The sequence below is a fragment of the Ceratotherium simum genome, chromosome 21, assembly GCF_057802395.1.
Source record: "Ceratotherium simum simum isolate JZ-2026a chromosome 21, ASM5780239v1, whole genome shotgun sequence".
NCBI classification, from domain to species: Eukaryota; Metazoa; Chordata; class Mammalia; order Perissodactyla; family Rhinocerotidae; genus Ceratotherium; species Ceratotherium simum.
The window spans coordinates 44,827,472-44,844,063 of NC_141920.1; the positions used below are offsets into that span (position 1 = coordinate 44,827,472).

General features: G+C 44.6%; 1 protein-coding gene across 1 annotated transcript in view; it reads left to right on the forward strand.

Moving 5' to 3' along the window:
- The window catches only part of DTD1 (D-aminoacyl-tRNA deacylase 1), a 175,835-nt gene that overhangs the window by 23,938 nt on the left and 135,305 nt on the right, over positions 1 to 16,592 (forward strand). The window contains exon 4 of the mRNA XM_004433712.3: positions 12,677 to 12,783. Within this exon, the coding sequence (XP_004433769.1) occupies positions 12,677 to 12,783 (107 nt within the window). The remainder of the gene's footprint in view (positions 1 to 12,676; positions 12,784 to 16,592) is intronic.

Consider the following 16,592-nt stretch of genomic DNA (forward strand, 5'->3'; position numbering starts at 1 on the left):
CCTAATTTTACCACTTCCCCTTTCCCCACCTAAATACGTGTCTGTGGGTACCTTAAAAACAATGTCAGTGATGTGGTGATGGTTCAGTGCCCTGAGGTAATAATGGCAGAGTGCCTTATGCATCGCATCATAGGTGTTCAGTTATTTTGTATGATGAATGCCTCCGGATCCAGGGAGATGAGGATAGCCTTGTTTTGGTGGATTTGCTGTCCTGTCCATCCTCTTTCTCCCTGGACTCCTTCTACCTCCTGTCCTTATTTTCCTTAGTCACTTTTCTATCACCTGAACTTCCTCCATGCTTCTGATCATGAGTTACAGACTCAGCTCTTTCTTCTTGCCCAGCAGAGTCTGTTATGGCAATTCAATTTGAATAAATAAAGGCCATTTTAAAAAAGAAGATACAGGCATAGGTGGAATGAAGCTCCTTTCATTGTTGTCACTATCCAAGGACATGAAATGACTCAGGATGAAAAGACAAGTCTGAATCTCTTACCAGGGGAAATAGGAAGAGTTCAAAACCTTAGTGAATCAGGGTGTACAAATTCAGAAATATTGAAAAATTAGTTGGCTGTCTTTTAATTTTCTTCAGACAAATGGTTTATTAAGCAAAGGACTAGTGTAAGTGGTATAGTGTCTTAATCGCTTTCTTTCTCTTTGCTGTGTCCTGAGTGAATCTTCCAGTTTTCTAATTCTTTCCATGACTTTGTCCAGTCTGGAGTTTAGCCTGTCATTTGAGTTTTAAGTCAGTCATTTATTTTTCGTTTTTGGTATTTATTTGTTCTTTCAAAAATTAATTTATTTTTTATTGTGGTAAGTACACATAACATAAAATTAACCATTTTAAAGTGTAGAATTCAGTGACATTAGTATATTACTGTGCACCCATCACCCTATCTAGTCCCAAAACATTTTCATCATCCCAAAAGGAAACCCTGTGCCCATTTAGCAGTCACTCCTCGTTCCCTCCTCTCTCCAGCTCCTGGCAACCACTAATCTGCTTTTGGTCTCGATGGATTTGTCTATTCTTGATATTTTGTATAAATGGAATTATACAATATGCAGCCTTTTGTATCTGGCTTCTTTCACTTAGCATAATGTGTTCAAGGTTCATCCATGTCGTAGCATGTATCAGTACTTTATTCCTTTTTATAAATAATATTTCATTGCATGAATATAACACATTTTGTTTATCCATTCATCCATTGATGGACATTTGGTTTTTTCCCAACCTTTTGGCTATTGTGAATAGGGCTGCCATGAACATGCATATACAAGTTTTTATTTGAACACCTGTTTTCATTTCTTTTGGTTATGTACTCAGGAGTGGATTGCTGGATTATATGGTAATTCTATGTTTAACTTACTGAGGCACTGCCAAATTCTTTTCCACAGCAACCTAACCTTTTTACATTCTCACCAGCAAGGTATGAGGGTTCCAATTTCTCTGCATCCTTGTCAACACTTGTTATTTTCCATTTTTTTGATTATAGCCATCCTAGTGGGTGTGAAGGGTACGTCATTGTGGTTTTGATTTGCATTTTCCTAATAACTAATGATATTGAGCATCTTTTCATGTGCTTGTTGGCCACTTGTATATCTTCTTTGGAGAAATGATTTTTAAAGTTCTTTTATCATTTTAAAATTGAGTTGTTTGTCTTTTTGCTGTTGAATTGTATGTAATTTATAAATTCTGGATATTAGACCCTTATTAGACGTATGATTTGCAAGCATTTTCTCCCATTCTGTGGATTGTCCTTTTACTTTCTTGATAGTGTCCTTTGATGCACAGAGGTTTTAAATTTTGATGAAGTCAAATTTTGTCTGTTTTTTTCTTTTGTTGCTTGTGTTTTTGGTGTTATATCTGAGAAACCATTGCCAAAGTCCACTGTCGTAAAGATTAACCTTATGTTTTCTTCTCAGAGTTTTATAGTTTTAACCCTTACATTTAGGTCTTTGATCCATTTTGAGTTGATTTTTGTATATGGTGTGAGGTAAGGGCCCAGCTTCATTCTTTGGCCTGTGAATATTCAGTTGTCCCATTACTATTTGTTGAAAAGACTATTCTCTCCTCATTGACTGGTCTTTGCACTCTTGTTGTTGGTCATTTATGTATGAGTTTATTTATGAACTCTCAATTCCATTTCATTGTTCTGTGTGTTTATCCTTATGGCAGTACTACAGTGTTTTTTGTGCGTGTGAGAGGAAGATCAGCCCTGAGCTAACCTCCGAAGCCAATCCTCCTCTTTTTGCCAAGGAAGATTGGCCCTGGGCTAACATCCGTGCGCATCTTCCTCTACTTTATATGGGATGCTGCCACAGCATGACTTGATAAGCGGTGCATTGATGTACGCCCAGGATCCGAACCTGCAAATCCTGGGCTGCTGCAGTGGAGTGCACGCACTTAACCGCTACACCACCGGGCTGGCCCCAACGCTGTTTTGATTACTGTAGCTTTGTAGTAAGTTTTTTTTTTTAATTTTATTTATTTATTTTTTCCCCCAAAGCCCTAGTAGATAGTTGTATGTCATAGCTGCACATCCTTCTAGTTGCTGTATATGGGACGTGGCCTCAGCATGGCCGGAGAAGCGGTGCGTTGGTGCGTGCCCGGGATTCGAACCCGGGCTGCCAGCAGCAGAGTGCGTGACTTAACCACTAAGCCACGGGGCTGGCCCTGCAGTAGGTTTTGAAATTGGGAAGTATAAGTCTTCCAACTTTGTTCTAATTAATCTTTGAATACATAATATGATCAGGTAGTTCAGACATCAAAATGATATGAAAAGATCTACCTTGGGAAGTCTTGCTCTCACTCTTGTTTCTGTCCAATCTGTTTCCCTTGCTCTCTATAGGTGATCGCGTTTATTAATTTTTTTCTATCTTTCTAGTGTTTCTTTAGGCAAACTATATCTCCCTTTTTATACAAAGGTAGCGTGTTTAACATGTTGCTTTTTAAAATATTTTACAGTGTTTCCTAGAGATTCTTTCCACATTAGTTCATAGAGAACTTTCTCACATCTCTTCTTTTTTAACAGCTGTTTAGTGTCTATGGTGAGAACATAGCCTGGCTTATTTAATACATGTTGTGTTGTTGGACTCTTGGGTTGTTTCTGATTTTCAGCTTATGAAACAACAGTGGTACAATGAATAAATTTGTACACATGCCGCATCATATGCAAGCGGATATACCGTGGGATAAATTCCCAGAAGTGGGATTGATAGATAGATAATGCCAGATGGCCCTCTGTAGGCATTGCACCTTTTTGCAGTGTGTGAGACTGCCATATTCCTTATAGCTTTGTCAACAGAGTGTATTTTGATCTAGAATTTTGCCTATCCTATAGGAGAAAATGACATCTTATTATAGTTTTAATGTGCAGAGTGTGGTGAACTTTTTTTCAGATGTTTAAGTGATTTGTATTTCCTTTTCTGTGAACTGTGCATGTGGTTTGTCAGGTTCTTTGTTTCTGTAAGCTTTTTATATATGCTGTGAGTTGCAGATATTTTTCATCCATTTTTTCATTTGTCCTTTGATCTTGCTTAAGGGATTGTTTGCTGGACAGTTTTTTTTTTTTTCACTGAGAAAGACTAGCCCTGAGCTAATCTTCTTCTATTTTGTATGTGGGTCGCTGCCATAGCATGGCTGATGAGTGGTATAGGTCCATGCCTGGGATCTGAACCCACGAACCTGGGCCGCTCAAGTGGAGCATGCTGAACTTAACCACTATGCCACAGGGCTGGCCCTAGACATTTTTGATCCTTAAATAGTTGATTATCAGTTTTTCAAAATGTCTGCTGCATTTTGAATCATAGTTTCTTATGATTTCTATGACATTTCCTACTCCAAAGTTACAAAGACATCTGGCTATTTTTCCCCCTAGGGCTTTTGTGCTTTCATTTTTTACTTTGAAATCTTTGATCCATTTGGAATTTATCCTGTATATGATGTAAAGCATGGATCCAAAATTTATCTTATTCCAGGTGGTTACTAAATGGTTTCCCAAAACCATTTATTTAAAAAAAACCATCTTTACCTCCACTAGTTTGAGATTCTGGGTTTATCTCATATTAAATTCCTGTATGTATTTATGACTTTTAAAATCGTATGGAAACAAAAATTCTGTTCCTTTTGTCTGTCTATAGGCTGAAGACAAACTGTGTTAGTTATTGAAGATTTTCACTGTGCTTTCATATTGGGTGAGTCTTGCCCATGTTGCTTTCTGGAGTTTTCCTAGCTATTCTTATTTGTTATTTTTCTATATGAATTTTAAAATAAGGTTGTCTAGTTCCAGAAAATAATCTGTGTTATTTTTATTTGGATTGCATTAAATTTGTAAATTCATAAATCCTGTGGTCCATGATGATAATACCCTCTAGCATATTCCCTCACCTCCCTTGACCGTTTTTTGGAGTGTTGACCTTGCTTGGCAAAACTCCAGCCCTGGTTAACACCAGCCCTTGGCCTGCCGTGTGCCTGTGCAGCTGAATATGGCTGGAGAAAACATCCATCATGTTGACCAGTGTCACATTCATGACCTTGACCTGCAAGTGGGCCCAGCAATTGTGATACATTGACCTGTTAATTCACTCTGCTCTTCTCCTATGTGACTGCTTTCTCTACTCAAACCTTCATCCTCACCTTGGCTGTTGACCTTAGGTCACCTTTCCCTGAGAAATTGAAGCCCTCAGAAGAGAACTTCCAGAAGTTCCCCTCACTCCACCTGCCAGCCTGCCAGCATCTGCACCAGGAACCGCTTTCCTTCCTGTCGCAGCGGCTGACCCCTCTGCTGCCCTCCAAATCCCTGTCCTGGCCTGTTCAGGGACATTCTTCCTACCGTCCTCCTCTGTCTCCCCAGTCAGTCATTGCTCCTTCTCTCCTGGATCATTCCTACTGGATTGCAAATGTGCTGTTAGTTCTCCCATCTCAGAGACAGCCTCTCTTGGCCCCCCTTCCAGCTACTTCCCCATTTCTCTGTTCCACTTGACTGCAGACTCTCTGAAAGAGCTGTCTGTACTCACTGTCTGTCTCTAATTCCTCTCCTCTCATTCTCTCATAAACCCACTCCAGTCAGCCTTTTGCCCCCACCCCTCCACCATAAGTGCTCCTGGCGAGGGCTCCATGCCCTCCGCTATACTAAGTCGGTTCTCTTCCTCAGCACAACTACACAGTCTTTTCAGAGTTAAGAGAAGTGAGCTTCCTTGCTAGCCAAGTAAGCGTTTCATTTTTTTTTTTTTTTTTTTTTTTTTGGTGAGGGAGATCAGCCCTGAGCTAACATCCGTGCTAATCCTCCTCTTTTTGCTGAGGAAGACCGGCTCCGAGCTAACATCTATTGCCAATCCTCCTCCTCTTCTCCCCCCCCCGCCCCCCGAAGCCCCAGTAGATAGTTGTATGTCATAGCTGCACATGCTTCTAGTTGCTGTATGTGGGACGCGGCCTCAGCATGGCCGGAGAAGCGGTGCGTCGGTGCGCGCCCGGGATCGAACCCGGGCCGCCAGCAGCGGAGCGCGCCCACTTAACCACTGAGCCATGGGGCCGGCCCAAGTGTTTCATTTTTAAACAGGAAAGGAAGCTGATTTTCTCCAATGTCTTTTTCTCTAAGTGTTAATGCCCGTGAACGCGTTTCCTAGTCATGAGCTGAGCTGATTAAAGCTTCTCTGCTCACTGCGTAGTATTCTTCTAATGTATGCCTGTGAGAGATTTCCCAAGTGTTCCTGTAGAATTTTGGCATCTGTAGTCAAAGGTGAAATTGGCCTCTGCCTTTTTTTTAAACACTCATGTTCAATTTTAGTATTAGGGTAATACTAGCCTTGCAGAATAAATTGGATAGCTTTTAATCACTTTTTGTGGTCTGGACCAATTTAAATAACAGGAATTACCTGTTTTAGTAGAACATGTCAGTCCAGCCCTTTGGGCAGCCTTCCCTGATCATGGCCCTGGTCCAGTTTCCCAGCACCCTTGGGCCCTGTAGGCAGTTCATTTCACCTGCATCTCCTTTCTTTCTTTCTTTTTTTTTTTTTTAATAATTTTATTTATTTATTTTTTTTCCCCAAAGCCCCAGTAGATAGTTGTATGTCATAGCTGCACATCTTTCTAGTTGCTGTATGTGGGACGTGGCCTCAGCGTGGCCGGAGAAGCGGTGCGTCAGTGCACGCCCGGGATCCGAACCCGGGTCGCCAGCAGCGGAGTGCACGCACTTAACTGCTAAGCCATGGGGCTGGCCCCATGCATCTCCTTTCCATCTGGAGTTTCAGATATATTGGAAGAAAGTTTACAGATTTTTCTGTGATTTAGAAGGATCTCTATATCTAGGGTCATATCCCTCTTCTCATTGTGGTTTAGTTGTATTTACTCCTTTTTTTCTCAGAGTTTTTAGTATTTTTTCAGAAAACTAGTGCTTAAGTTAATCTGTCGTCTAGTTATTTTTTTGTTTGATATTTCATTATTTTCCTTTAATCTTCACTTTTTTCATTTTACATACTTTCTCTGTGTAGTTTATTTGGTTTCTTTTCCTGTTACTGTATTTCATTTACTTTCAGTTTACTTTCTAATAAACGCACTTAAGGTCCAAAACTTCAGAGTTTTCTTGACTCCTCTTTGCCCCACATCTGGTCCATCAACAAATCCTGTTAGCTTTACGTTTGACACACATGCAGAATCCAGCAACTACACACCACTTTTGCTATCCCCACCCTGGCCAGGTCCTGGTCATCTCTCATCTGAATTATCATGACAGCCTCTCAGTGGGTTTCCTGCCTCGACCTGGGCCTCCCTTCAGGCCGTTCCCAACACAGCAGCCGAGTGACCCATTTCCCGCATAGATGTGTATCCTAAGGTAATAACATGCTTTCAGATTTGGGAAGCTTTTTAGGATCACTCTTTCTTCTCAACGATAATTACAAGAATAGTTATGCGTGCGCGCACACACACACACACATACAGAAGGAGAGAGAGAGGTATGCACACCATTCTGAGGACTGTGGCTCTACCCTTTGGGGTAATGGGGGATGATGGTGGTGGTTCTGAACAGAGGCTCACTCTGGCTTTGGGGGCTCCCCCCTCAGGGGAGGGTCAGAGTTTACAGGCTCAGTCCTTTGAGTCCACCTTTGAATCTCTTTGAGGCTGTTCCTGCTGTGTGTCTTTTGTCCCCAGAGGCCCTAATCTGGGTCAGAACATTGCTCTGAAGCCCCTTCAAGGCCCTTCTCCTCGCTAGGTATGAAGACTTACTCTGCCTCACTGCATTAAGGTTAAGTGATGCTATTAGTATACTCCAATGATAAAATACATAAGAATCTCATGATAAAATGCCAACAACATAGAGATGCACTGAGTTTGAGTGTAAACCCTCTCCCATTATTACAGTCCTAGGGAAAAATCACAGGTCATGTTTAAATTCTATATTGTATTCAAGACCAAAGGCTTTCAAGTCCAAAGGAATTAAAGTCTGAAATCAAATCCTATGGCCTGATGAGTTCAGAAACTGCCCTCCCTGGTTTCTTACTCTGCTGCTTTCAGTGGAGGGGTGTCTGTGCCCAGTGGAGTCCAGGTTCTCGCAGCAGCTGTGTCCGAGCCGTTTCACAGGGGTCCATGTAGGTCTTTCAGGATCTCAAACACTGCGTTGTCCCGCACAGGCTCACTTGCGCCTCGGTGAGGAGACTAGGCAGCCTTGGACGTAGTTATCTCAGGCAGAATGATGTTAAGGGCCCCAGCAAAGCCCAAAGATGAGCAAAGCCTGATGGTCAGAGAAAACCTTACCTTGAGCCTCCCTGTTGCGCAGCAAGGGCTACATTAGTTGTCTCGAGTCCATGACATCAGAACTTCAGCTCAGATGAGAATTTCACCTCCCAGCAAGAGGTTGATTTTGGTTCTAGACATTTCCCATCGTAATGTCTGTTTCCCCTGGAAGCCCCTGTTTTTAGCTCTTTGGTTTGGAATTGGAATGGCCCCCCTTTGGTGACAGGTGCCCTCACTCTCCTGTGAGTAGGCACTTTCCATGCTGGGCCACAGGGCCTGTCCCTAGTGTCTTTTGCCACTGAGTCCCAGGCCTGAGACATCTGCTGCCCAGAGGAGGTGTCTCCCTCTAGTGGATTGAACCACCGAAGAGCCAAGCAGGGACTACTGATAAGGGGGGACTTGAGCGTGGGGAGAAGCCATAAGATTCCCGGGATCGCTGATCCAGTTCCCCCCTTGGCCCTGAATGTGGATGGAATCTCACAGTGGTTCTAATGCTGCCCACCTAGGCCTGGCCCTCGCTCTCTGAGAAACTCAGCTGCTAGGGCCTCTAATGTACCCTTTCTCTGACAACTGAGTATTTTCTCCAGCCGAGTCACTTAGGAAACACCATTCCCGGAGCTGCTGGTGTCTGCCAAAGGCTCCCAGAGCCCTTGCCTCTGCTTTCCAGGCCCCCTTGAGCTTGGTTGGCTGCTGTCTTGGAATCCTTGCACCAGTGATGGTGCTCTGGCTCAGCTGAGCCCTCTGGGGAGGTGGGGGCCCGGAAGCAGCTCTATAGAAGCAGCTCCATGCTCTCGGACAGCTGCCATAGTGCCCGCGGCCCGCCAAGGTCACACTCCCTCAGGCTCCAGGCATGATGCAAGCCTCTGCATCTAGACCAGACTCCTCCAGCCACAAGAGCCTAGCCTCACCACGTACTTATTTTGAGCCCTCCAGGTCCACGCATTTGCTAGATTTGGTTCTTAGCCTGTGCACTGATGTTGGGGTCTCCATCAGTAGCACCCTCTTCCCTGCCCAGGCTTTGAACACGTTGAAAGTAACAAAGAGGAAGCCTGGGTGGTGAGGATGCTGCCTCGACGGCAGAGGGAGCTGCCTTTGAGGATGTGCTTAGGTGGGCTGGCCTGAGGCTCAGTGTCCAGTACCAGGGTCCAGGACCGGTGCCTGGAGGTAGGCTGAGCCCCAGCCTAGTCATGGCCCTGCAGGGCTGGCTCTGAAGAGCAGAGAGCTTGGGCCTTCTATTCTTTCCATTTTTCTTCAGTAGTGTGCTTTTTCGGTGTGGTTTTATGCCCCTCTGCCCCCATTTTGTCTGTATACTACCATGAACAATGGCGGGAGTGACAATAGTAACAGTGACTGAGATTTCCTTTGCACTGACTGCCAGGCTCTGGGCCCAGTGCCTGCTAACTCACATGCACCCTCCTTGTGGGGACTGTCCTGCTACCATCCTGGAACGAACCAGGGCACAGAGAGGCAGGGCGTGGCTTCTTGGTGGGTGGTGACAGGCAGCTTAAAATGGTAACATTTTTTCCATTGAGCATTGTTCAAAGGGGTGGGGACGTCAGCCCTTGCAGGTAAATGCTGTGCTCTGGTTCGGGGCTGGGAGGGGCCCCGGACAGCTGCTGCTGGAGACCAGGTCATGGCGAGTTTGGCTTCCACGGGGAGTTTTCCTGCTGGAAACGTGGCACAGCCGTGTCTGACATGTGCTTCTCCTCTAGCTTTGGGTAGAACCCTGGGGCTTATATCTAAGAACGACTTGATTATATCACCATTGGAGCCCAGATGTTTTATAGATATGTTTCTGTCTTTTAAGATTATTTTAAAAAATGTTTTTATTTTCCTTGGCCAATATAATTTTTCTTGGGGGCTTTACTCTTTGATCTGGACTGGAAAAAATGTTACCATTTTAAGACCTCTTAAAATATGTCTTTGGATTTATTGTCTGTACAAATGGAAATTCAGATAATAGTTCTGTTCTTAACTGAAGAAAAACAGGAAAAGAAAATAAATTTCTTGCTACTTGGAATGATAAACAGAGCGAAGCATATGTCGTATATCCTGGCAACAGAAATTCAAGGTCGGAAATAATTCCTTTCCTCCTGAGTCTGCCTTCAGCTTCCCTGAGGAGTGCAGCGGCTGAAATTTGCTACTAATTGTAGCCATAATTTTAGCATGCAATTAAACACATGATTTCCTTCACAGCTGATGTCTTTTTAGCTAGCCCGACATGGATAAAACAAAAGCTCCACAGATTTGAATGGCCGCTTTAATCTGATAGGAGGTCACGGAAAGTCACCATTATTTGAGCACATTTAGGGGACTGGATTAATCTTGCCTATAAAAATGGCGAACATCTTGGGTGCTGCTAATACAGTTTCCAGTGCTACTGTCTGTGCTCTGAAGGAAACCAACAGTTCGTGTGCCTATTTTGCTAAGATCCTCCATGAGGTTAAGGATCATTGGAGGGGGTAGTACCAGGTGGGGAGGAATCAGAGGTGGAAATTGTGTGGTTGTGGTGGCAGGAGCAGAGGCTCACAGCGGTCACCCTCACGTGGTGGTGGGTCTGGGTCTGGTGTCTGAGGACCCCAGGACCTGAGAGCAGATCTGTGCTCCAGGTGGGAAGCCAGAGGGGCTCCAGCCCCAGGGTGGCCCACCTGGGCTGCATTTTTGTTTGCCTCGGCCTCTCCCAGAGGGTCATCTGTACAATAAAGGATATTCTGTGTGAAATAAGGGCCCCCTGCCCAGGGGAGTTTGGGGACCACCAGAGTAAAGAAAATAATAGGTTTCTTTACTCCAGGATGTCTTGAGAACTTGTTATGTGCGGCTGTACATCGTGATTCTTCAAGGGAGAGAGTTCAAACATGTGTGATTTTCCAAAAGTATATGATTGTGGCATTCTTTATGCAAGGAATACCTGGAAGGACACAGTTGGAAAGCTCTGTTCTGGTTTTGTGGAGCCCCTTGAACATGGCTTTTTATGATAGTAAGAGCAAACACTGATTTTGAGCACACCATGTGCTAGCCAGTGTCCCAGGCACTTCCATGCTCGGTTTCATTGAAGTTTCACCAGGACTGAGGTCCTCTTGTTAGTATACCTGTGGTGCAGGTGAGAAACTGAGCCATTGGGAGGTTAAGAAACTCACCAAGTTCTCAGAGCTAGTTAGAGGCTGAGACTGTCCTCTCTTCTAGCCTGAGTCCTGGTTGCCCTTCAAGTCCTGGACCCTGTGTAGGCTCACTCATGAAGCCTTTCTGACTCCCTCCCCATCCCCCAAGGTAGGGACTCTGACCCTTCCTGGCCTCCAGAGCCAGAATCCCTCATGGTCTTACTGTGCTGTATCATCACCACGGTGTGCCCGTCTGTCCCCCACACTAGACCTCAGGGTTCATGAGCGCCAAGGCTGTCTGTGCCTTTGAGCTGGGTCTTCGATCTCTAGCACTGTGCCTGGCACGTAGTTGCTGTGAGTGATTTTCAAATGGGGACTGCATCTCATACGCATGTTTCTCACTTTCTGAGGACTCATACTGTTTTAATTCTGTGGACCCAACTCTTTTCTTAGTTCTGGATTTATCAGAGATGGTGTGCAAGCAACCCTCCCTACTTGTCAAGAACAGTGTGTTCCCTTGAGTAAGTGTCTGTATGTGTCATCAGCATCGTTTATGCCCAGCACTTAACAGAGGTGCTTGGATGGATGGAGTTGACATTCTGGTTATTCCATGACATCATCTCTCAAAGCATATGCTTGGGTTTCTTTATAAATGTAATTCAGCGTTTGGGACTTGATCAGATGCAGTTGAGTGGGTTTGGGTGTTAAACAGAGGACTTGGAATAGGACATAGAGAGGCGCTCTTTTCTGGGGCAGCCTGTGGCCAGTTTGACAGCACATCCTGGGGAACAGTTTGGTTCTGCTGCCTTGCTGGGGCAAGGGAGGAGTGTGCGGCAGGGGGAGAGGAATGGCCCCCAGTTTTGGGCAGTCCCGTCCCGTGAGGAGCAAGGTGTCTCAGTTCTCTGGCCTTGGTGCCTTCAGTAGTTTGACCTACCTTTTGACCTTACAGTGAGGAAGCAGGACCTCTTCTTACACCGTGCAGGCCTGTGGGCCAGTTACAGGGCAGTGTATGAGATTACTTGGGAGGAGCATTCTAAGTTTCTTTTCCTTTTATATTTGATTTGTTTAAAAATTTAAATTATGAAATGTACGGAAAATAGATACCAGCGTACTCATTACCCAGTTGGTAACCTTTACTTCAGGTCTCTCTCTCAAATCCCACCACCCCTGCCTTCTCTTCAGTAAGAGTGTTGCTGCTATCCTGCGCTTGGCATTTATCTTTCCTGCCCATGTTTGTTTTGGGTATTTAAAAATATCATATAAATGCTATCATAATGATGGGTCTTTGTTGCAAGTTACTTTTTAAAGATCACATTGTATTTTTGAGATTTGCCGTGTTGATGGATGAGGCTGTCATATAGTATTCCACTGAGGAATTAAGGCAGTGTTTATGCTTTCATTCCTCCACTGAGGATAATCAGATTGTGTCCACTTTTTTCTTTTATGAGCACTGCCAGAGTGAACGCTCTTGAACATTTCTTCTTGTGCCAGAGTTTCTAGAGTAGACTCCCCAAAGTGGAATCCAGAGTTGTAGGGTTTGTTTGACTTGAACTTTACTTGCTACAGCACCAAAATGCCCTCCAAAGTGGTTATACCAATTCACCTTCCCACCTTCTTACAGTCTTGTTAACCCACGTTTTCCCTGACTCTTGGTGTTACCAGGTCTTTCCTTCTTGCCAAGGCTGTGGGGCGAGCAGTGGGGTCTGGGTTGTATAATTTTGCGTTCCCCTCACTACTCGTGGGCTGGGCCAGTCCTGCTCCCCCAGGCTTCTGGTGACGTTGACCTAGGTGTGCTTTTTAGATGGGGTGATCTGGGATCTGCATCTCTTGTAACTTGGAATTGCTCTTTCAGATGGCAAGTTTGGTGCCTACATGCAAGTCCACATCCAGAACGATGGGCCTGTGACCATAGAACTGGAGTCCCCGGCTCCTGGCGCTGCTGCCTCCGACCCGAAGCAGGTAAGCCTGGAGTCAGATTTCGGGGTCTGCCTCCTGGATGCTTGTAATATATTTTGGCTTTGATTTTGTTCCTGGAGCAGGTTTCATTCTGAGGTGGAGCAACCAATTCATCGCAGCAACCTAGTGTTTATTTTAATCCGTTCCTTCCCAGGGATGCATCTGTTTACACTGTGTCTCCTCAGTGCTGTGGCAGGCTGGACAGCGCTTCTCCCTTGCCTCCTCCTGACTTTGGACCCAGAGAAAATGTCCTTCACAGAGCCCATTTCTTCCTCTGGGCTCCTGTTCCCTGGCGAGGTGCCTTGGTGTCCACACACCGCTGGGTGGCAGCAGAGTAGTGGCACAACCCCACTCAGCCCTGGACTGGCTGTTCACCAGCTCAGAACGGTTACCTGGAGTGGGTTTTGTCCCAGGTGTGGGTAGATGTACCACCCGAGGTTCTTTGTAAATCCTCATTTTTCTGAAGCAATGTCTGACCTGGATTTGCTGCCGACTCTGTAAGCTTTGACAAAAAATTTTAATTAAAGTAGAGACAGAAATCTGTGATAGTCCTTGCAACCTGTGTGGTTCTCATAGATGCTTAACACTTCTAAAGGCTTTAATTAATGCACTCACTCAATAGCCTTCAAGACGCAAGAGTGCGGCAGGCAGAGGAGTGAGAACTGAGGGACGTTCCTGTTCTTCCATCCCTCCCTCTGCCCCTCCCTCGCTGGGATGCTGTGAAGTGGAATGATGCAATAGGTGTGGGGGAAGCGTTATATAAACTTACAGCTGTATGACCTGTTCAAAGTCATCATTTTTAAGTGGAACATAACCTTCTTTTTTGTTACTGATTCTTTGGATTGATAGAGAAGCAGGAACATGTCTGATGCAGTAGTGCTAGGCTTCTAAGGTGATAATTGAGGTTCCTGGAATTACTGATAACATTAAAGAAGATTGTAAATGATAAATCCACATGAGAATTTAAACTTTTTGTTTTGAAATAGTTTGAGACTTATAGAAAAGTTGAAAAGAGTCAGAGTTTCCACACAGTCTTTACCCACATTCCCCTAATTTTACGTTCTTATAAAATCATAGTACACTGATCAAAACGTTGAAATTAATATTGATACAATACTGTTAACTATGCTACAAACCTTATTTAAATTGTATGTTCTTTTTCCAATGCCTTTCTCTGTTTCAAGATTATCCTCCATGGCATTGGTTGTCATTTCTCCTTAGTCTTCTCCAATCTGTGACAGTTTCTCTGCCTTTCCTTGTCTTTCATGACCTTGACACTTTTCTGTCAAGTGTCTGGTCTGCTGTTTTGTAGAATGTTCCTCAGTTTGGGTTTTCTATGATTACATTGTGGTTATGCATTTGACAGGAATAGCAAATAGCTCAAAAGTGATCTTGTGCCCTTCTTAGGGCATCATATGAGGAAGTACATGATATTGATTTATCTTATTACAGGGGATGTTAACCTTGATCACTTGATGAAGGTGGAGTCTACCAGATTTCTCCTCCCTATATGAAGTTTTAACCTCCCTCCCTCTGTCTGTCCTCTTGCTTGTTCATAGCAGATGACTCTTTCTGCTTCACAGAGAAAGAAGACAGCAGATGGCATTGCCCCTGCTTCTCTACCTCCTCTTCCCACTGTGGCGGCAGAGCTGTCCTGTCCAGTGCTGAGGCCAGCACCTCCCCTTGGGCCAAGACTGGCTCCATAATTTGTGAGGCCCAGCGCAAAATGAAAACAAGGGGTCCCTTGTTAAAAAATTATTAAGAATTTCAAGATGGTGACAACAGAGCATTAAACCAAGGGTAGGGCCTTCTGTGTGGGTGCCCTCTGCTACTGCACAGGTTGCGTGCCTGTGGAGCCAGACCGCGGTAGACTGTGGAGCCCTCCCCTTCTGCCTTCTCGTCAGCCTCCACTGAGCCTTGTGTCCTCTTGTCGAGTCAGTCTGTCTCTCTCACTCATCCATCTTATTCCCATTGGCTTTTAAATATTCCCAAGGATCTCTAGCTGAGAACTACCTCCTCATCTGCACAGGCTCTCCTTGAGGTGCCCAGTGACCTCACTGCTTGATTTCCTGACCGTTTCTCAGGCCCACTTTACTCGACCACTCAATAGGTCTTGCCCCTGTTGCCCACTCATCCCTGGAAACCAACTGTCCTGAACCTTGTTTTCCAGGATACCCTTCTCCCCCCATTTTCCTCTTACCTCTGTCGACTCCCTCTGGTTTTAGTTTATCATTATTTTGTAGTTTTGATTTATTATTCTGCTTTAACTCTATGTGGAGAAAAATTTTAGTCAAGTTTTTTTCATTCTAAATGTCATTCTAGGGCTGGCCCCGTGGCTTAGCGGTTAAGTGTGCGCGCTCCGCTACTGGTGGCCCGGGTTCGGATCCCGGGTGTGCATCGACACACCGCTTCTCCGGCCATGCTGAGGCCGCGTCCCACATACAGCAACTAGAAGGCTGTGCAACTATGACATACAACTATCTACTGGGGCTTTGGGGAAAAAAAAGGAGGAGGATTGGCAATAGATGTTAGCTCAGAGCCGGTCTTCCTCAGCAAAAAAAAAAAAAAGAGGATTACCATGGATGTTAGCTCAGGGCTGATCTTCCTCACAAAATAAAAATAAATGTTTTTCTAGAAGTGCTAGAGTAATTAATATATTACATCTTTCTTTCAGCCAGTACCCGATCTTTCTTTACAGCATAAAAACAAATAGGCATTATATTTTTAGCCTCTAACAAGCCATGCTAACTTATTAGGATAAGAAAATCTTTTATATCAGTTATTTATGAATCTTTTAGGATCTTTCTCTTGAAGTCCATGAATTGTCCTGTGTCAATTTCAATTATTTGTACTAGTTAATTGACACCAGAAGTCTCAGACCCTAGAAAACTGCGCAGATCTCTGTCCTCTAGCTCTCCAGTAGGTGGCGACAATGTGATGGTGGGAGCTGGCCTTTGCCTGTGGCCTTTCCATTCTCAGTAAGAAGGGGGTTCCTTTTCCGGCAAATAGCTAATCTATTTTCTTTTGTGTTGGTGGGAAGACTGTAGCCAAATTCTTTTTACTGATAGATAAATATGCATTTCCATCAACTAAGCTTTTAGTTCTAAGTGTTTTATTTTCCAATTATAATCCAATTAGTAGTGCAAACTGCATATATTATAGAGGAGTGGTTCTTTTGGAAAATTTTTAAATATATGTTCTTTAAACCATCTGAATAAACGAGCAGTGTATGTGTCTGTGTGCTTGTGTGTGTGTGTGTGTGTGTGTGTGTGTGTATGTATTTATGCATCAAGTGTCATTTTAGTATATGATAGTGTGCTGGGCACTGTGAGGATGAAAAGGAAGTGCCGTGCCCCAGTCCCTGCTCCCAGGGATGGATTTAGGGCAGCATAAACGTGGGAGGTTGATAACAGTGAAAGAGGGGGAGAACGGTTTATGACAACTCAAGAAACGTCACAAGGCCATCATTTCATCTCCTCCTTAAAACCCTTCGGTGCCCTCCAAATGCATTGAGACTACAGTCTAAGTTCCCTCCTTTCATCTCCGGGGCCTGAGTACCCAGGCTTCTGTGGTGCTCTCTCTCCGGCCTGCTCTGCACCCATTTTTCCTTTAGTCCTCATGCTTCACCAGTTCTTGCCTCCTCTCCCTTCTGAGAACAGGTCCAGCTCTTTCCTACCTCTGGGCTCTGGTCTCAATGTCAGTGTCTCCTCCTCAGAGGAAGTGCTCTGACCCCCTCAATCCCAAGTAAGGCCCTGCCAGCTACTCTGTCACGTTGCTCTGATGATTTGTTTCACAGTACTTAGTGCCATCTG